Raw genomic sequence first — 15,449 nt, 5'->3', positions numbered from 1 at the left:
TTTCCTTTAGATGATGAGCAATTACGTTGCAGATAACGTGGCTCCTTGTCGTTATAATCTGTATGCACTTTCAAATCACAGTGGGACTACTTACAACGGGCATTACACAGCATATTGCAGACACCCATATAGTGGCACGTGGCATGAATACATGAACAGGATGAACAGGATGAACAGGAGGGAACGAAGCAGCACCTTTGAGGTGATTTTTTTCTTCTTTCCTTTTTTTTTATAATCTTAGTTCTCTGAATTGATTTGTATTTCATAATTGTTCCAAATTTCATTAGGTATTGTAATATAAATATATTTGGGCATTGGAAATACATTCCTGAAGTTCCTACTATCATTTCCATTTTCTGGTTCAATCAATCAAAAAGAGTGCAATTCTATAATTTTGAAAATTTTACTTTCGTAAATCAAAAATGAAAATCCATCTGCCTACGATCTTTGCCAAATCCAATTATTATACAATCGCTTGCTTAGCAACACATTGGAAGTTAAAGATTCACACAACTTTTACCCTATTAAACTTGGTTCATTAGGGATATAATCCCAACAATTTTTGGCCTGAAGCAATAGTTTCGTCCCTGTATAATTTTGTACATCAAAAAAAAGAACATACATCAATTATATTTCAATAAATTTGAAAATAAGTATTTTTAGAAAGATTTGAAGAGGTTTTTGAAAGCCACTTTAAATCTTTATGAGTTGATGTGTTCTGTGAGCCTGAGACTTGACATATAATATTTATTTAATATTTGACAATTTAGACATAAGTTTGTTGAGGAATACAACTATTTACATGAGTTAAAATTTGTATCTTGGGCTTTAGAAAGCTTCAAATAATTTTTTGGGAAAGAAAGTTTTTGGCTTTCTACTACTCCATCTGATACAAAAAAAAAGGGATGAGAGAATCTTCCAAAGAAACGAAGGAAGTAATCAATTTGAAACCCTATACATGAATGTGTAGATCATGCAAAGAAGTAACTTTCAGACACAAACTGAAAGAAAGTCCTCCTGAAACAGCTACTTTCAAATAAACATTGAATTACACGAAAGAAAATAATTCTTTCGAAACAAATACTTCTATATGAACACTGAATTATACAGATTATTATAATTATTATACAAATAATTATATTGCACGATATCAACATTGAGCTGAGCTCTAATAAAGCTTGGTATTGTCCGATATACGAATAATATCACCCTAAGAAGCTCAGGAACCCTCTCGAAAGCAATACCAGTACTCCACTGGTACCAGTGATGAAAATATCTCAAAAAAAAAACAGATATCGAAACCCGATACGCGCCCCCGCACACTTACCCAATGGATTCGAGTAAGACAGACGGCCACGACATGCGAGCACCAGTAAGCAGTCGAGTTGCAGGTGCAGTTGCACGAGGAGATGCGCCTCCGGTCGAAGGTCACGGCTACGTTGTGGACGCCCCGAGGAGGTTGCTGGACGCTGGCCGACAGGTGGAAACCTATGCAGAGAAGAAGAAATTGTTGACAGGGTTACCATAATATCACTGAACTCATAATTATATCTTACGACTAGGACACTCTTGTGTGTTTATTGCTACCTTTATGATGGACAAACGATGAGTATGAAAATCGGAGTAATACGAGCTATATAATGGAACGAGACGTATATGTTAGAAAACACGACTTCAGTCTCAAAGTAAACAATGCTATGAGGACATATTTCGAATTGTGTTCACTCATGTTATAGTATAACAATTTTCAATTGAAGGTAACTCATACAAATTGAACACAGAGCAAACAGCAACAATGTTAAATGTTAGAACTAAATTCTTACCGGGGTCATTTTTATTGTCTAACTATGCATCGCCATTGTAAATAATTGAAATTTAAGATGATTCTATAAAATTTGTCCCCCGTAAAAAGATAGCTTCTGCATATCGATAGGATGTACGAGCGAATAGGTGAACCAGTTCGTTAAATACTTTGAAACATCAGTAAACTGATCAACACTTCGCAGGTCTATTATATTTGCGTCCTTAAAATGCCATAACTAGTCATTCGGTGTTTCTTCATTATCAAGCGTCCTTATCTGCATAGGCGTAGTGTGTTCTGTTTCTTGTGAAGGTTACTTTGTTTTGTATTTATTAAATATATTTTATTATATTTATTGAATAGACCGTTATATTTATTAACTTCAAAATATAAGATAGAGTTTGCCGATACTTGTTTTTCAAAATACATTAGCATAGATTTTCATCACATTCACACTTTATTGTGAGATAATTATTTGACCTAGTCGTTAAACTCAGGTGTAACTGTCATTAATTAGTTCCTAGAATATTATTAGTTTCTGGGTATATAGTAATATTTCAAAAAGTACATATAAATCACAATGTATGTAGAATTCAGTTTGTTAGTGAACACGCTTGAAAAAGCTACTGTGCAGCGAAACACGTGTTGCGGATTTTTTAATCTGTTCTAGTGAAAATCTCACAATAAAGTGTTTTTCAAAATACATCAACTTTAAAATAGTTTTTGAGGTAAGTAAACAACTGACAAATAGCTGAATAATACGATTGAATTTTATTATTTTTATAGTATTAAGATGGATGCCGTAGCAAGTCCAAGTAATGTACAAAGAAAGCGGAAGTTTATATCGTTAGAAGAAAAACAGATTATCTGTAGAGTGTACGAAAATTTAAAAAATACACTCCGTACAGTGGAAGCTGTAGCCCAGTGTTCATTTTTAACGGGAATATCCGTGTCGACAATTGAACGCATTGTACGTGAAAAAAAGGTGACTGGGATTGTGCAAGCTCTAAAAATAGGTACATTGTCGTGGTAGAAAAAAAATTGAATTGGACGAGTACCAGAAAAATTTTGTACGCTATACCATTCATTCTTTCTTTTTTGAGTATAAAGCGCCAACCCTCGAATCCATTAGGACAAAGGTAATGGATAATGATCATTCCAAAAATGGGCAAAGAGAAGTTAAGGAAAATAATAAAAGAAGATTTAAAATTTATATATGCCAAACGATCCCGTAAATCTGTCTTAAAAGAAAGGGAAAATATAGTCTCATGGCGACGGAGATATCTTCGCTCTATTAGAGAAATTAGAGAAACTTCATAAGCATAACATAGGTAATTATTTCTATGCTTAGTAGTTCTCTTTCTATATAAAAGGGACATAATAATTATTTTGTGATTTTTTTTGTTTGAAGTACTGTATTAGGCATAATAAGAAAATGTAATCAGTTTTACCATTGACACCAGGTAGCGCCACCAACTATAACAATTTTTACGTGACTACCTATGTGTTTAAATAAATAAAAATATTATTTTGGTACGCGTCTGCAGAGTTGGTAAGAGAATTATCCGTTGGTCACTTCAAGTGCGACGTTGCTAATGAATCACCTTCAATTGAAAATTGTTATAGTATAAAAAGGAGCAGTTTTGTAATATTATAAATTAATGTTGATATACTTCGAATCGTGCAAATCTTTTCATCTATTGTTTAACAATAAATTATTTCTTTGACAAGTATGCTGATTCGAGGAGAAAAGAAAAGATAAATACTGCCCACATTGATATTTATGTGCCGCCACTGTGAATGGATCATTTACAGTATTTCAGCAATCGGACGATTTATCCATCATTATATTTGAATCATATTTCAGTTATAATTATGAGTTTTGTAAATGCTTCTTTTTTCAAGGGATGATAATCTAGTTTTTTTATGTAAAAACTCAGAAACCATAGAATTCGACAATTTTTAGTGAAATTCGATAGAAACAGTGTGTCAGTAGTGTAAGTAAACGACTGGGAAAGTTATCAATATTTTTCTCCAGGGTCACAATTTTCATTTCATTCAGAGGGGTCGCAAAGTGCGTGACATCTATGTTTGATGATTCGAACATCAAACTTGTTATTACATTTACCTAGAGTAGTTTTCTTTTGAATAAATGTAAAACTCAGTTCTTCATATGACTACTAAATACTCAAAATCGGTAAACCAATCAGAAAATTTATTCAGGTCGGCAAAGAAAATTTTACTCGAGGCACGTATGTAATATCCATTATAGTTTATTATATTATAGATAACAGAGGTAATAAGATATTCCATTTCAAAAAATTTCTTATTACTCAACAATTAATGCTCATTTCAAATATGGTTTTGAAACACAAATGAGTTTCTATACAACTGAACACACACACACACACAACCATTTATTTATATCGTTTGTTGGATACCTGTTGGCTACCTATCCTCAATTGCACACAAATAAAGCCATTAGAAACGGGGCCACGACCACCACCAATAGAATAACACCAGAGACAAATTCCAATAACGTAATATCTGCTGTCAAAACAACCCAAGCATTTCGTTTGTTGCCTCATCGCCTTCGATAATGGCTACCGCAATAGTAGACGAAACGAAAAGCCTGCAAACCCGGAAAATAGTTTCGACACAATCTTTTTACAGTTTGTGCTCTGATTACCAAACCTCCCATTCATTTTGTTTTCACAAATCGTTATGGGGAAATAAAAAATAATCCTTTACGGATTATGTACGGAGAAGTAACACTTATTCACTACAGTGTCGACCAATGGGTACTTCACCCTTATGAAACACCGGCAACGCTGACTGTTGAGAATGAAAAGAATGAGTTGATTACCGGAACGGTTTGGTCCTTTCTTACCATTGACTATTTATAGTTTGGAATTGCAGGTGAGGCAACGAAAGCCTAATCACCTCCATAGTGAGGGAATCTACATTCAACACCTGCTCCATTATATTTATTTGTGTAAGTTTCCTTTGTCGAAATAGGTACATTGTCACTCTCTCCTATATAAAGACTTCAAAAATGTGTAATCTTTCACCAAAGTCGTACTTTTTTTCAAGGCCCTCTAAGAGCGGTGCCTGTGCGAAAGTAGCGATTCACATTGGATGTGAATCTCTGGTGTTTAAATCCATTTCGAAAAACGTTCTCAGGAAGTTTATTCCACATAAACGCAGTTTTCCAGATGAAAAAGTTCTTAAACAGTCAAGTTCGAGGTGTACTGAGTTGAACCTCAAAATGATGAGCAGCCACAGTCCGTCTAGTATTTTTTATGTGTCCCGCTCGGTGGAGTCAAATATGCCAAGTCACTTGAACACTTCCCGTGAAAGTATCTATAGAAGAGAGGCAAATTCCCAATCTTTCTTCGATGCTCCAGACCAGGGGTCTCCAAACTACGGCCCGCGGGCCAAATCCGGCCCGCCAGTGTCATCAATCCGGCCCGCGACAGCCAATGATTTACTGTCATCAATCTGGCCCGCGACAGCCAATGATTACCTAATTGTTGTTACTATTTCTGTGATAAGTTGAAGAAGAAAACACAGAATGATAATTACTCGGTTTTATTTACTTGCAAGGTAAAACTTAACGACAGAAATGATGACAAAGAAAACTTAACTCAAGTATCTAAGTTTAAGCATATTAATAACTAACAAATAATTGAAATGAATCACAGTAAAACAAAAACACTAATGAGATATATGTAATTGTGATTTTCCACCGACAATACTTTGTCGATCAATTTTATTTGTGGATCAATTTTACTTGTACCAATCATCAAAAGAGATTTAAGATGCTCATCGCATTTTCATTCGCAATGACATCAAAATTTGAAAAACGAGTATCAAAATTTATCTTCAAAGCACTCAAAGTTTCGATTGCAAAATTGACGGGAAATTCAGTCTCTGTAGTGTGGCTGAATATTTGACATGTTTCAAATGTGTGAAACATTTTTTACGTAATTGCGATTGAAATAGTATTATTTTCTGCCTGAAGGATTTGATATTGGTGTATAAATCAGGGAGAAGCTGATTTTCTCCTTGCAATCTCAAATTCAGTTCGTTCATATGATTTGTCAAATCGACATAGAAGGCTAACTTCCACATCCATTCACTATTTTCTAAATCGACAAAAGGGCGCTGCTTCTCATTAAAAAAAAATATCGATCCCTGCTCGAAGTTCAAAAAAGCGTTTAAGGACTTTTTCGCAACTAAGCCAGCGTACGGCAGTATGATATGGTAAATCATTTTTTCCAATCTGTTGAATAAACTCGCGGAATTGTCGGTGATTCAGCCTAGTGGATCTGATGAAGTTAACAACTGATTTGACTGGTTTTAGAACTTCAGACATATTCAAACATTTTCCGCACAAGAACTGTTGATGAATGATACAATGTAAGACTAATGGTTTTGAACCATCATCATTTTCTACAGCCTTTGACACAAGTGCAACCACTCCTTTATTTTTACCATACATATTTTTGCCTCCATCAGTTGTTATAGATTTCAAATTTATCCATCGAAGGTTCTTTTTATTAGTGGCATTTTCAACTCCCTTAAAAATATCTGCCCCAGTTGTCGTGCCGTGAATACTATCAATATCGAAGTTCTTCATACACTTCATAACTTTTATGTATTCCGCGAATAAAAATCAACACCTGAGCAGTATCTGACACATCCGTTGACTCATCCAATGCTAGAGAAAACCACTCATGATGTCCATTTTTGTCAGACAGTTGAGATGATATATTTTCTGCGATGTCTTGCACCCTCCGAGCCACGGTGTTTGCTGACAAACTGACACTTTTAAATAAATTTACCTTTTTGGGGCATATTTATTCGGCTACTGCAGTCAAGCATTCTTTTATCATTTCTCCATCGGTGAATGGTTTGCCACGTTTTCCGATTTCAAGAGCCACACGAAAGCTGGCGCGAGTTGCAGACTCTTGTTCAGTATTCGCTTTGGTAAACAAAGATTGCTGCGATTTGAGTCCGCGTTTCAAAGCTTCAAATTTTTCCTTCCTCAAACTTCCTGTATACTTGGAGTAACTTTGAAGATATTTCGATTCATAGTGTCGTTTAGTGTTATAGTCTTTGAGAACAGCTATGGTTTCATTACAAATTAAACATAGCGCCTTATTACTGGACTCAATCACAAAATACTGAAAGTTCCATTTTTCTTGGAACGTTCTGCATTCACTGTCGATTTTTCGCTTCTTTTCCATACTAACAAATCACACATAAAAACAATAAGTCAAATCAAAATACTTTTATTGACGGGTGTTACTTTATTTCACAATAGACAGAGTTTCGCTTCCTTCGCCTTTTCTATGCAGACTAACTCGCAGTTGCGCCGCTAGCCTTTTTATATGCAATTATTACTGCCATCTCGAGGTGATCGGAATACACTAGCTAGAACCAGAACTTTCTCGAACCAACGCGGTAATTCCAAATATTTAATTACGCCTAATGCCACGTAGCGGGTAGCTGAAAAAAATAGTGCATAGTACCACTACTCGCCACTAGATGAAGTAGTGTCACAACACACAATAATAATTGAAATGCAAAAAAAGCGTAAGTTTGCTTAGGTCACGCACTTTGCGACTATCCTATTCTAGAAATATAGTTAAGGGCAGAAATTGATTGGCCCTTGGAACAAACTGAAAAAATTATTATGGCCCGAAGTCTTGAAAGTTTGGAGACCCCTGTTCTAGAGGAACATAGTATGTTGAAACCAAGTTTAAAAAACATAGAACAAACTAGAAACAAAAAAACTGTCAGGAAGTACAAAGGTACTATATAATAAAACAACTCAAAAAAGTTTACCAAATTTAAAAAAGGATACAAAAATAATTGTTCAGGGTACTAACTCTAGATGGCAACCGGAGAAGTTATAGATAAGGTTAGACATAGGTTATATAAAGTCAGGTTGGATAATAGATCAGTTATAGAGAAACAGGAGGTTTCTAGCTATCATTCCAGAAGAAAAAACAAATGATAATTTTGTAGGTGAAGAACCGAAAGTTTTGGAAGGTAGCAATGATGATGTTATATTTGTAGAAAATCAGAGTAGAAGCGGAAGAATAATAAAACCAGTTCATAGATATAACCCCATGATGTATTCAAAAATGTAAATAAAGGAAGGTGTTTTAGTATTTTGTGTTAGGCAAAAGTAAAATCATTTGGTTTAGTTTTAGTTTCACAATAGTATATGTTAATTTGTTGTAAATTATTATTGGTGTATAATTTTGAAAAAGGGGAAGATGTAGAGGATCACCCGGTATATTTATTTGAAATGAATGTACTTCAAATGTTCTAGAGGAAGTAAAATAAATCAGTATTTGCCTAGCATTCGTTTCATTCACAGTTATTGACAAACATATGATATGGGACAAACAAGTATAATTCGTAACACAAAGGATGAGACTACGGTCGCCATAATCATCCTACTGAGAGAACTATTCGCAATGTGGTGGATGAATTTGAGTCCACTGGTTCAGTGAAGGATCGACCAACACTCGTACGTCAACGAAACGCAAGATCCGCCGAAAACATCGCCGTTGTCTGTGAGAGTATGCAGGAGAATCCGAAGCAGTCGATTTCGCGTCGCTCACAAAAACTTGGCCTTTTGCAGACCACAACTTGGCGAATTTTGCGTCATGACTTGAGCCTGCACCCGTACAAAATTCAACTGATCCAGGAACTGAACGTAAACGACCATAGAAGGAAACCCATTTTTGGATACGTAAACCAACAAAATTGTCGAATTCAGGACGATACTAATCCACACGAGATCCAAGAGCGTTCATTGCATCCCAAAAAAGTAACTGTTTGATGTGGATTTTGGGCTGGCGGCGTCATGGGTCCATATTTCTTTAAGAACGACGTTGGCCATCACTGTCAATGGCGAGCACTAAGGCATGAATTGGATGATCTGGACACCAACGACATGTGGTTTGAACAGGACGTCACATTGGAGATTCTGCACGTGGAGGTGATGTGAACTGGCCACCGAGATCGTGTGATTTGACCCCGTTAGACTGTTTCTTGTGAGATTTTTTTGAGTCACAGGTGTTTGCGAATAAGCCACAAACCACAGCGGTCCTCAAAGCCAACATAACATATGCCTTCGATCAATTTCAGCTCGATTTATGCATCAGAGTCATGGAAAATTAGTTTTTTTGGAAGCGCTCCACCCAGAGAAGCCGTGGCGGGCATTTGAATGATGTTATATTCCACACAAAATGGCATCAATAGGTCTTTCAAACGAGGAAAAAAAACGATGATATAATAATAATAATAATAATAATAATAATAATAATAAGCTACAGTCAATCGTCATAAATTACTCACCGATTTGCAACGGATCCTTCACCATATGATTCCTGTGCAAGCCGTCTCCACGCGAGAACTCGTCTGCCGAACCGTTGGCCAGACAAGAGTACAACCTGATGTCCTCCTCGTTGTCCGGGAAACTCCAGAAGGCTATCCTGAGCTGGAGCTGTTCCGGCACTGGCGGATAAACGTGCTCCACCAGTTCGAAGGGTATGTGAGAAGCTACGCATTTCGCTGCTAGTTCGGTTAGAGATGGTACGGCTTGGGTGTCTGTAAAGAAAGAGTATAACATTATTCGAATGAAACCACTTCGATTGTGTCTTTTTATTATTAACACTTCTGATTAATCTGAAGATGCATCATCTCCTGGTTATGCTCTATAGCCTAAGTGATTCCATTTTACCCCAGATGTTCCATGTCTACCTGTCGAGTCGTAGTCCATTTTTGCGTAGTATACTCCTAACTAGCATTATTCATTTTTATTACAAAGATACCAATTCAAATTATGTGCAGCGCTTACTAAATTCATGCTACGATTCGTTTGCTTTATACAATACAGAAACCATTTAACTCTATACATACTTAATTTTAAATATTTCACAATTTCGTTTCTATATAAATATTACTGGAGTTTTCCCCCAACACCAAATCGTTATTTTAACACCTCGACACGTGTTTCGATCTTCAAGACTTTGATCTTTTTCTTGAAGATGATCACTTGGTTATCGAAACACGTGTCGAGGTGTTCAAATAACGGTTTGGTGTTGGGAAAAAACTCCAGTAATATTCATTACTACACCAAAGGTTCCAAACAGTGCATCACAAGTTCATTGCTACATGGATTATTGGAAACACAAATTCCTATTCATTTCTATAGTTTGCTAAAGAGGCAGTCTGATATTCACCCACTCATTTCCCACGATAGGTCAATTCGGAATATTGTTATTAATTATTTTTTTAAATCATGAAATTTAAAAAAATTCAAATAGTTGAGCTCAGAAAGGATTACTTTTGTATTTTTTGGAATACTATTTTTTGTAGAATCAATATTTCTTACTGTTTTTTTGGTTATTTTACCTTAAACAATCTCAATGAATATAGTTTGGAAAACTAAAAAACGCGCTTTTGAAGAACATCAAACTAAAAAGTTAAAAATATTTTTTTTAAATAAGCTAAAACAATAACGAACGAAAAATACTATTATTATTGTGAAAAAAGCGACGGGCGCTTGATATACAAAAAATATGGCACAAAGCACCCACGCTTTTTTCACAATAATACTAGTATTTTTCGTTCATTACTGTTTTAAGCTTTTAAAAAAAATATTTTTAACTTTAGTTCGATTTTCTTTAAAAGCGTGTTTTTTAGTTTTTTAAACTATATTCATTTTTCATTTTTTAGTTTCGTACGCTTTAAAAGTGTGTTTTTTAGTCTTTTTAAACTATATTTATTTTATCTATATGTTGGGATCAATCAGCCGTATATTGTTTAAAAAAATTACCACTGATATTTTCCGATTCCGGAGAGGAAGCCTGAAAATCAGCTACTAAGCCCAAGGCAGCAGGCGCGCAAAGCAAGGTTACAAATAAGGCAGTAGCCGCGCGTGTTAATAAAAAAAACAATTTTCTCAAATGTAAAGTGAGTTCGATCACAGGTTACGTACAGCGCCATCTGCCCGCGAGTAGATCAAGCAATAATGTCGATATATCAAGGAGGTTACGTACAGCGCCATCTGCCCGCGAATAGATCAAGCAATAATGTCGATATATCAAGGAGGTTACGTAGAGCGCCATCTGCCCGCGAATAGGTCAAACAATAATGTCAATAATTCCGTCAAATTCAGATCCCGATATGAAATAAAAAGGGGAGTTACAAACAAACATACATATAGATAAAGCTAATATATAGCGTGTAATAAAAAATGAATAAAGCTGACTCAATAAAGAGTCATTGAAACGTCCAATTAGTTAATAACTTGTAGAATTAACAAATTTTGCCCTTTCTGTTCTAAAAACCTAAAGAAAACACGGAAAGGAATTACTTTCCAAAAATGTAGCGGTTATGAAAAAGCTAAGTACTGAATTTTTTTTCTTTTTCATCATTCATTCTATTAATAGGTAAAATTTGTTAATACGACAAATTACTGACCGTTAGGACGACTTTCTAGTGGTTTATATTACGTAGCAACTTTTCGGGCTTTTAGTTTTCCCTTTATTACACTTTAGCTGATTCTCTTTGTTCATTTTTCAGATTGTAAAAGGTTCAATACCAAAAAAAGCCACCAAAAAGATGACTTTTGTATACCTCACCCCTAAATTTGAAGGGTGTATTTCATTTTTTGTGCCCTACATTATTTAAACAAAATTTCATCTAAAGTCTAAACTCCCTACACTATAGGTTAATGAACTGATACCACGAAGAACGTAGGATTATATCCCCGACAGGTGTCAGTGCAGGATTCTTTACTGAAGTTATTCCTGCATATGTCTCAAAGTATGCCCACTCAATTTGTGAAGTTTTCTTCCTTATACGGGGAATCAGGCAAATTCGGATATGCGGTTGGATACCTCGTTCAAAGGCAAATGGAGCGATGACAAACATGTTGTTTGTCGTTCGCTTCTGCGTAGTTTGGGAAATTATGCTCTGAAAGGAATTCGATTTTCAATTATGGAAATCGTCGACTTCTGTTGACCTTGCACTGACAAGTGGTCAAAAAACTCGAAACTGGCCTGCAAGTATGTTTCAATAATTGAAAATCTATTGCGGCAGTTGTATCGCCAACAGCATATGCAGGAAGTACTTCAGTGAGGAATCCTGGCACTGACACCTGTCGAATATCATCCAACGCCCTTCGTGGTATTAGCCAGGGGAGTAGTTGTTTTCTAATAGGTGTCAGTCCATTAACCTAGAGTGTGGGTGTTGAGACTGGCCTGAACGAACTGTACCTTTAGATGATTCAAGTTACAAGTTTCATCTTTTCCAAATTCAATCAAAATCACAGTTGATTAGTGAAGGTTCCTGAACAGATTTATGTTTTTATCCATACGATACTACGTATACACAAAATATTTTATAAATACATCTGTTAATTGAACTGGTTACTGTGGAAGATAGCCAATGCTATCCCTTTGGGGATGTTCATACCCTTGGGGTGTAAAACCAAGCAAACGGACGTGGCGACGTATTTTACTTCAACCGTGTTTTTATTCAACATTCACTGTAATGTTTTTCTCAAAAATAACTTGGTGGTTTTACACGGCTATTTTAGTTTCATGAAAAACGCCTGTTTACATACAGTGTTTACACAATATTTACCAAGTAAAGTAAACAAATAAAACTACAAACTCACGTATGTAAGTGAAACCGATGACTATTTTTTTTTCAATTAGAATAGGTCAATATTGAATGTTGCACTAAATTATTTCGTCAAATAATACATTTCCAACATATCTTGTCAATATTACGTGCCATTCATGTACAGTGAATACATCTACTTTTTCCCAATTACTCAAATTGAACAGTTTTATGAATCTCTTTAAAAGTTCATGAAATTACATCAAATTCAAAAAGTGAAAATAAATATTTCAAAAGGAAATCCCGAAAAATTCATCTCTCCCAACATACCTAGGTACATGGTATGTTTTGGTAAATGCCTGCCGGAAAACGACTACTCTCCCGGTTAATACCACGACAGACATTCATGTAAGATACCTCACATTTGTGTCTCGTTCATCCAGCAGCGAGACTATGCTGAAATCATTCTATTAGATTACCTACTGACACGTGACGAGATATTATCACCCGTCAGTGCAGAAAAGATTCGACCTAACCAGTAGCGTGCTGTGAAAATTCGATTTTATTTTTGCCGATTTGAGTTCAGGCTTGAAAATCCCGCATAGTTTAATAAAGAGCAAAAAATTCTATAGTAAAGTACAAAATGTTGTTCTACTAGCTCAGCAGGGACAATTATCTGCAATTTTTTAAGAGAAGGATACCACAAACGATACTTTTCAAACTGAGGTATTATTGAAATGGCGTTCCAGTATTTTGTGTATTAACAGTATTAACTGTCAAATATTAAAAAATTGTGATAATATGTCCTAATAATGAATTTATTAACGAAACTATTACATCTAGTCTCCGACCGAAAGTTCGGTTTCGGTCGAGTTTCGGCAAAAAAAGGGGTTCGGTTTAGTTTCGGTTTCGGCGGCAAACCTGCCGAAACTACGACCAAAACCGAAACTGCATTCGGGAGTTTCCGCGTTGTGATCGATCATGTTCGGTGAGTTGAATTTCATACAAGCGACGAAGACATTTTGCCGAGTCCACGTGTCTAATCATGTCATGACTCGTGAATTACTTTGTGATTTACTTTATTTATTACATAAATATTAAATACCTATTGTGCCAGTAGGTAACAACTTGAATAAGTATAATTTTATGTTTAATATTTTTGAAAAACCATCAATAATATTCAAAAGAAGGATCTACACCTACTCAAATAAACACCTCACCTATTTTAAGTATTTTTAAGGTGCCATTAATATTTTTTCTTACATAAGGGTTTGTTATGTTGATTATAATGTCGAGGACTCCTTAACGTTGTGATTTAAAGATAAAACAATAAAGACTGACTGACTATAATAACGTTTTCTTTATTTTTTCCCCCAAAACATAATCCTTGTAAGGAAGTTTCGGTTTCGGCCGAAACTGAGACCGTTGCCGAAATTCGGTTTCGGTCGTGAAAACTAGTTTCGGTCGGACACTAATTACCTCTATACAAAAAATTTCAAGTCTCAAAGGTGTAACTAGTACTTCCACCAAATTCTGAAGTATTCGCCTTCGCCAAAATTAACGACATTTCATCTGGAACTATATATTTATAGGCACTTTAGCTTGTAAAATAAAATTTTCTACCAACTTTAGTGAACGAAAAATATTGGAAAACTTAGAAATATACTCCTTATTATCATTTTTTATATATTTTGCTCATTTAAAATTGTTAATTTTAATTTTTTTTGTTTTTTTGTCTATTGATGCCTATTTAGATGTTTTTACTCATATTATTCGAGTTTTTTCCCAACACCAAACCGTTATTTCAACACCTCGACACGTGTTTTGATCACCAAGTAATCATCTTCAAGAGGAAGATCAAACTAAATATACTTACAATATTATCCATATTTATACCATAGATACCTCTTCTAGGTACCTGCTTCTTAAGTGTCATAATATTGCCTTGTCTACTAGTTTTAAATTAATTTTACAATGTGTCCTTAGGTAATAGACAGGTGAATCTAATAATTGAAATATTATTTTAACAAACTATATAGTATACTGTTAGGTATTGGTTCACCATCCTTATTCATAATATCATTATATTCACTTATTTCTACACTCTCATAGGGATCTAGATGCCTGTCGTTGATAAATTGTCTAACTAATCTTAATCAACTAAAGTCTATGGAATGGTTTTGTTGCAAAATATGATGGGCGACTGCTGATTTTTCAGGTCTTCCATATTTTAAGTGTGCTAAGTGTTCCTGATATCTTATTTTAATAGATCTTTTTGTCTCTCCATAATCTTTTGCATCGCAGTCCTTACGTTCAATTTCGTAAATTCCAGACTTTTCCGAACTCTTGACTTTGTCTTTTGGGTTTCCTAAAAGGCTCTGTAATGTATGATTTGTTTTAAAAACCACCTTTATACCTAGTTCCGTGAAAATCTTTCTAAAGTTCTTCGTGTATTGGTGGTACGGAACTGAGAAATAATTATCTTGGTTTTCGTCGTTTTCAAAAGTCGAGATTTTGTTCATTTTTAACCTAAACTTTTTCTTTCTTATTATATCATCTACGATACCCCTCGAGAAACCGTTACTGACTGCTATTTCCTGTATTGTATGTTTTTTTTTGTGAACCTCTCATGTGTGAGAGTTTATGCTTGACGCATTACAATGGTTATCAATAAAAGAAAGGTTCTATAGATCAGCAATGATATTTATTTTTAAGACTACTAATAATATGTTATCATCTTATTTTGATGAATTCATTACTTATCGTGATAGTAGTCACAACTACGAGACAAGACAAAGTTTTTTTTTCACTTGCCAAGATGCAGATTAACCAACTCAATGAAACTATTGCTATAAAAAGGTTTAAACCATTTTAATAAGCTGCCATGAGACATAAAACAAAGCGAAAGTATTTATATATTTAAATCTAAACTAAACAACTATAATAAAACGAGCACAATTTTGTAGGAAAAAATTGAATGATGCAGAACATC

At 34.9% G+C, this 15,449-nt stretch overlaps 1 protein-coding gene across 3 annotated transcripts in view; it reads right to left on the bottom strand.

Moving 5' to 3' along the window:
* Dora (zinc finger SWIM domain-containing dorado) overlaps positions 1–15,449 on the bottom strand; it is a 121,085-nt gene that overhangs the window by 45,165 nt on the left and 60,471 nt on the right. For all 3 annotated transcript variants that reach the window (XM_074169598.1, XM_074169597.1, XM_074169599.1), the window contains exons 2-3: positions 9,182–9,433; positions 1,328–1,488 (exon numbers count right to left, since the gene is read on the bottom strand). In XM_074169598.1, the coding sequence (XP_074025699.1) occupies positions 1,328–1,488; positions 9,182–9,433 (413 nt within the window). The remainder of the gene's footprint in view (positions 1–1,327; positions 1,489–9,181; positions 9,434–15,449) is intronic.

The sequence above is a fragment of the Leptinotarsa decemlineata genome, unplaced genomic scaffold, assembly GCF_025532065.1.
Source record: "Leptinotarsa decemlineata unplaced genomic scaffold, Ldec_3_MD MMD2_P_RNA_scaffold_5, whole genome shotgun sequence".
Classification (NCBI taxonomy): domain Eukaryota; kingdom Metazoa; phylum Arthropoda; class Insecta; order Coleoptera; family Chrysomelidae; genus Leptinotarsa; species Leptinotarsa decemlineata.
The sequence above is the reverse complement of the archived record's forward strand: the minus strand, read 5'-3'. Positions and strand labels throughout refer to the sequence as shown.